This window comes from Geospiza fortis, unplaced genomic scaffold (assembly GCF_000277835.1).
Source record: "Geospiza fortis unplaced genomic scaffold, GeoFor_1.0 scaffold275, whole genome shotgun sequence".
NCBI classification, from domain to species: Eukaryota; Metazoa; Chordata; class Aves; order Passeriformes; family Thraupidae; genus Geospiza; species Geospiza fortis.
In genome coordinates, this window is record NW_005054341.1 from 4586161 (window position 1) to 4592494 (window position 6334).

General features: G+C 41.1%; 1 protein-coding gene across 1 annotated transcript in view; it reads right to left on the reverse strand.

Moving 5' to 3' along the window:
* Positions 1-1088: 1088 nt before the first annotated feature.
* Positions 1089-6334, reverse strand: part of CHAC2 (ChaC cation transport regulator homolog 2) — a 6302-nt gene continuing 1056 nt past the window's right edge. Inside the window, exons 2-3 of the mRNA XM_014307675.2 lie at positions 4488-4523; positions 1089-2954 (exon numbers count right to left, since the gene is read on the reverse strand). Coding sequence (XP_014163150.1) covers positions 2571-2954; positions 4488-4523 — 420 coding nt within the window. The 3' untranslated portion in view covers positions 1089-2570. The remainder of the gene's footprint in view (positions 2955-4487; positions 4524-6334) is intronic.

Sequence of the window (6334 nt, forward strand, 5' to 3'; positions counted from 1 at the left end):
GGCACGGAGCGAGCCAAGGAGCGGGGTGAGGGGTGGGGGAGTGATGGAAGTGAGTGATGGAAGTAAGTCAGTGAGTGAGTGAGTGAGTAGAAGTGTGAGGGAGTGAGGAATTTGAATGAGGAGTGTAGGTGAGGGAATGAGTGTGAGGGAGGAGTGTGAGGGAGGCAGGAGTGTGAATGAGGGAATGAGTGAGCGAGGGGTAAAATGGGGGCGAGTAAAAGGACGGGGAGGGGAATGGGATGCGAGTAATTAACTTTGGTCAGCAGTGGCAGCGCTAAGGGTTAAACATAAGCAACAGGTACGAGGTTATGAGTGTAAAAGAGCACTTCAAGGGCTCTCTGTGTGTTTCTCTATACACCCATGTGTATATTTGTGTGTGTATCTATACACCTGAGAACCCAAACAGTCTTCACATCAAAGCAGGTTAGGCCAGTCCCACCTGATCCATGGGAAACATGGAGCAGATAAATAATTGAAGGATGTAAGAGTGAGAAATTAATTGGCCATGCTACAGAGAATGCCCTTATTACAGAGCCTTGGAGTTATTCTGGTTGGAAATAGCTTGGAGATGATGGAGCCCAACCCTGAAGTCTGGATTTCCCTCTGCCTCCTCTCTGCATTATCTTCTGTGAATAGTCATGGATGTGCCTGTTGTTTCCCCAAACACTGTTTGAGAACAGGTTTAGCAGTGGCTTTGGGTGCGTGGTTGTGTAGTGAAGCCTACAGATATAAATCTGTATTTGCATAAATAGAGACTGAGCTTAACCAGTCAGGGAAAAAATGAAGCCTAAATGGCATAAAATTTTTAAGGTAACAGATCTAGAAGGGGTTTTTTTTTTGGTAGGGACCAAAGCTGAGGGCAGAGCAGTGGCTTTAATCCCGCACAGCAAGAACAAATGTATCTATTTATCCTTCCCACGCTTTAATTAATTCCTAATGTGCCACAGTTTATAGCAGCCCCTGTGTGTTGTTTGTCATTTCCAGCCCCAACAACAATTTTATAGCGAGGCACAATGAACACACCCCTTGATGTCCACCCTCAGACAGACACAGTTTAAACGTAACATTTCTGGAAATCTCCAAGCCCGTCAGTCATTGTAATGCGTTTTTATTGCACTGAAGTCGTACACAGGAACGTGTATTATTGCAATGGTTTATGCATTTAAGAAGCAAAGAACACAAAGCCTTGGAGGCAAAGACAGAGAATGTGGAGCTACACAGAATCACAGTACTTAAATAATTAGCATTTTAAAGGGAGGATCAACCCTGATGGCTCTGGATCCCCTGCCCTCTTTTAAGGAACAAGGATAAGTTTTTGAGGAAAGAATTTTTAAATCTAAAAAAAAAATTTCAAGAAAGCAGAGAGTGCCACTGCACACTTTACCTTCACAAATATAAACTAGGAAGATGTAAAGAACACAAAAGGTCAACCTTTTTAGGGGAAAACCACGCTTTTGTTGCAATTATAGATGCAGAATCCAGGCTTCCAGGCTGCCACTAAACACTTACACATTCCCTGGATGGGAAAACAGGATGTTACGTGGTGTTTGAAACAAGACCTTTTATATTAAGATATAAAAATATACTCGGTTAAAAGTTAATAAAAATAAACTTTTGAGGAGCAAGTCCAAGTTGGGATGGATTGCATCAGGAAGCCTACCAGCCTAAATGGGGCTTCCCAACCCTCTTGAGATGTGCAAACACACCCCTAAGGTTACTGGAGAGAGGGTTCCTCCCTTAATTACCTTCTGTTGGTGAATCCCTGAAATAAAATCTATCCTTGCAGCTGGGATTTTCCAAGAGATGGGGGCCACAACAGCACCTGAAGTAACAGAGATGAAAATTTCTCTTCTTGCTGTGTTGTGACTTCAAGTCATGCTCTTAGTTAATTTTAATGTTTGGGGGTTATTTATATTAGGATTAAAAATTAAAAGGAGGCATTGACAGGGTATGGCTTGGCAGAGCCAGAGTGCCCAGAGCTTTGGTTTTCAGGGCTTGACATCAGCAGCCGAAGGAAGGAATTATCTCCTTTATAATAAAATGGTTTATCCTCTGCATTTAAGGATAAATTAACATATGAAGGGTGAGATGACTAATTCAGTGGCGTAACTTTATTTCAGAGGAGTTGAATGTTGATATAAATGTTCTGCTACAGAATTTAGGCCAACCACTTAAAATTCCTGCACTGTGGTCTGGGATCAGAACAAACTATCACTTAAATCTAAGGAACTTGTTTCTGCATGCCAATTTTGACCTCAAAAATATTCTAAAGATTTATTTTAAACCTGAAATAATAATAAAACATAAAGAGAAGTTTAAGTGGTTGTCTTGAGGTGTAGTCTTTGGATGAAAAGCTGAGATACCGAATTCGAACCTAGAAGACTTTTGCTGCTCTCCTTTCTTGAGAAAGAATGGAAGAATGATTTTGGCAGTTTTAAGTAACCAACTCCTATTCTGAATGCAGCATTAATTAAGATATGCAGCACTAATTAGGACAGCACAATACAGAGGAGCATTCCTCCCAGGGTTTAAAACTCTGACACCAGAACCAGGCCTGTTACGAGGTCACTTCACAGACAGTTGAGATTTTGGTGCTTGTTCAAGAGCTCCTTGACCAGTGTCTCTAAGGAGAAGAGGTGCTCATCCACATCCTCGGGCACGAGGTTCCTGATGGAGTTGGCCAGCTCAAAGAGGTACTCGGTGTTCCTGCCGCTGGGCCCCGAGGCGCCGAGGATCTGGCGCGCGATGTCCTCGAGTGGTGCGGGGCCCAGGTAGTTGGGGTTGTCGCGGGTGCCGATGTAGAGCAGCACGTCGAAGGGCTGCACCGACGGGTCCTTGGGGTAGAAGATCACCGTGGTGGTCCTGTAGCCGCCCTTCTCCCGGAAATCCAGGTAGGCCTTCACCTCTCCTTCCTTCCCGGCTGGCAGTCGGTAGGCGACGCCCCACACGCAGCCCTGCCCAAGGAAACGTGGTCAGAGGGATACTCGGGAATCGCTGCATTTAGGCAAAGCTTTCAGGAAACTGATTTCCTGCCTGTCGCAAACATCTTTTATGAAAAATCCTTTCCTTAGGATTTTTCTTCTTGAGAAGCTGAGAGGCTTCAGGAACAAGATGTAAACATTGATTATCTGCTGCTGTAGAATGCAACAAATAGATTTTTGATTGGCCTATGCTAGTTGTTTTTAATTAATAGCCAATCACAGCTTAGCTAGCTCGGACAGAGAGTCCGAGCCATCATTCTTTTTTATCAATTCTTAGCTAGCTTTCTGAAGAAATCTTCTATTCTTTTAGTATAGTTTTAATGTAATAGATATCATAAAATAAATCAAGCCTTCTGAAACATAGAATCGGATCCTCATCTCTTGCCTCAACCTGAGACCCCTGTAAACAGAGTCACACCTGCCCTTCTGCTGCTTTCTGCAGTGTTTGTTAAGAGTCCCAAAGTATTCAGTCCCTGCTTTATTCAGGCAATTATCAGTGATCATCCTCGTTCTGCTGTTTTGGGGTTATTCTTTAGATTAGGATTAAAAATTAAAATGAGGCACTGACAGGTTATGGCTTGTTCGAGTCAGAGTGCCCAGAGCTTTGGTTTTCAGGGCTTGACACCAGCAGCCAAGGGAAGGAATTATTTCCTTTACAATGAAATGGTTTATCCTCTGCATTTAAGGTTTTCTTAACAGAGCAACTTCTTGTTTTGTTTGTATCTGGAGTAGTGAGTGATTAGCCTTGGTGCAGGCCACTAAGGAGCTGGCAAAGAGGACACAGAGTTTCTCCCTGACCTCATAAGATTTATGTCTGAAAATGACAAATTTAAATAATGCTGAATTTGCTTTATCCAGGCAATTATCAGTGAAAACACTGATCGTCCTCTTTCTGCTAAGGCTGAGATTTTCCACAATTTTTTGTTTTGTTAATATTTGGAGTAGTAAATAGCTTGGTACAGGGCACTAAGGAGCTGGCAAAAAGGACACAGCGTTTCTCCCTGACCTCATAAAATTTATGTCTGAAAATGACAAATTTAAATAATGCTGAATTTGAAGGAATTTTGATCAGGTCCCTTGTGTTTAGTGACACTTGGGCAAGGACCTGAGGGTCACCTACACCTGTTACACATCTGAACTGGTGTGGTGTGCTGAGATACCTTCACAATCTGGTCAAACCTTGTGAAGCTGAAATTAAAGCAATTACATTTATCATTCAATGCTGATATCAAATCATGCATGTTTGATATATCTTTCTATCAAATTCTACATCTCACAACTGGATAGCCAAAGTGATTATTCCAGAATATACTTTAAAATATCCCTGTGGTAATAACAGACCCAAACTACTTCCAGTTTATATTGATTATTTGAAACAATCATTGGTGTAATTCTGGGAAACACTGAGAGAACTTTTCCCTGAAGATAAGACAGTTATCTGCTCGTAGAAAAGCAAAAATTAATGAGTGGAAATGCAACAGGACATTCTGTGCAACAGTACTGTACCTCAGCATCTTCAACCAGGGTCACAACTCTTCCAGGCTAAAATTTAAAAGACAAAATCATCATTCAGTCAGAGGTTTTTGCCCTAAATCATGAGCAAAACCAAACCAAAATGAGAAAAAAAACCAAGGAACAGGAATGAAACGCTCACAGCACTAATGCAGCACAATTCCAGTAAGGTCCAGATCCAGTGTAAGTATTTCTGGATAGTAGCTTTGGATGTGTATTAGATAAAATAAACATGTTAAATTCTGGGTGGACAGTGCCTGTGATACAAAAATTAAAGGCAGTCAGAAATTGGGAGGGTTTGAATGTCCTGGCTTTACATGTGCTGCCCAGACTCAATTCCACTGCAATTTAAAACACTGACAATTAATTAACAATACAATAACAATGATAATTAAGAGTTTCATTAATGCAAAACTATCCTCAAGGAGTCCTTGGAGCCACACTGGGTGGAGGGAGGATACCTTGCAAATGGTTTGTTTTCCCCAGGAAGTTCATTCTTGTAGGAAAAAATAAGAAGCCAGTTTGTAAATACTGGAAATAAAATAGTTGAAGTTTGTTGTATAAAACTTTAAAACATAAAACCCTATGTTGAACTACATCTGCAGTTTAAAATTGCTGCTTTTGGCATCAAATTAGTTCTCTCCCAGCGTGAGCAATTTATTCCTGACCTGCCTGATAAAATAAGGCAATAAAGCTACATGAACACTAAATGACTCCTATTTCCTGAGCAGAAATGAGTCTGTTCCCATGATACACCAAAGATAACTTCAGTGTTCCTTTTGGATTGTTTTTTCCATAGTCATTGATAGTTCTCTAACTTGTGCACTTGCAATGGGTCATGAAGATTTTTGTGAATTACGGATTAAAGAGACATTCTGTAGTGGATGGAAATCAACTTCTTGTCCTTGCTAGGAATGTCTGTAACTGTTGCCTGAAGTCATTAAATTTAATTTAAATCTGATTTGATTTAATATGAAGGGCAGTACTGAGGAGAACTTCATGTTCAGGTGGGCTGTGTGAAGGAAGAAGGATCTGTTTGCCTAAGGAAGGGCAGGATATTTACTTAATTGCTTGCAGAGTCCTTGTCTTGCCTTGAACTACTCAAAACAAACATTAAGAAACAAATTACTAAATACTTATTGATCAGAGGAATTAAGTACTGTTTGTACTACTGGGAATAATCCTCTGAAAATATTTTTAAAATGCAGCTAACAAGTAATTTGCTGTATATTTGTAAGAACTGTTTTTTCCTCGTTGCTGTTCTTTAATGTGTGTCAGTGGTGGCTCAAGCTGTGTTCTTTGAGCTCTGTGCAAGGTATTTTATGGTGTTTGATATTCTAACGAGTGTTGTTTCATCTGGCCCCTTCCACGAAGCCAAGACATGTTCTTTAAAATAATCCTGATGCTTTTTCTCTCTTAAAGCCGCTTCAGGTTTTACAGTGGAGTTACCTGGGTGCAAGGTTATACCTTATCCTTCCCCCCGTGGCTTAAAAACACATGACAGTGGGAATGTTCACTTGGAATTTTAGTTTCTTTTTCTCCTTTTCCAAACAGTGAAGAATTTTAGAACTCCAAATATTTCCTAATCCATGGAATTTCACCTGAGAGTAAAATAAGTTAAAACACAGCCGGGGGTTACTTGGGTCAATAATTCCGGCTTGTCATATTCCTTGTGCACAGCCTGACACCCGCCCCTCACCGAGAGCATTTAACGCCCTGAATGACAAATGCGGGCATTTTTGAGCCCTGTTTAAAGCACGTTATGTTTGTTGTCGGTGCGTTTCTGTTGGTGTGTTTGTTGCTGTTGTGTTTCTGTGCAGCCCTAGCGGGCGGCTCCGGCC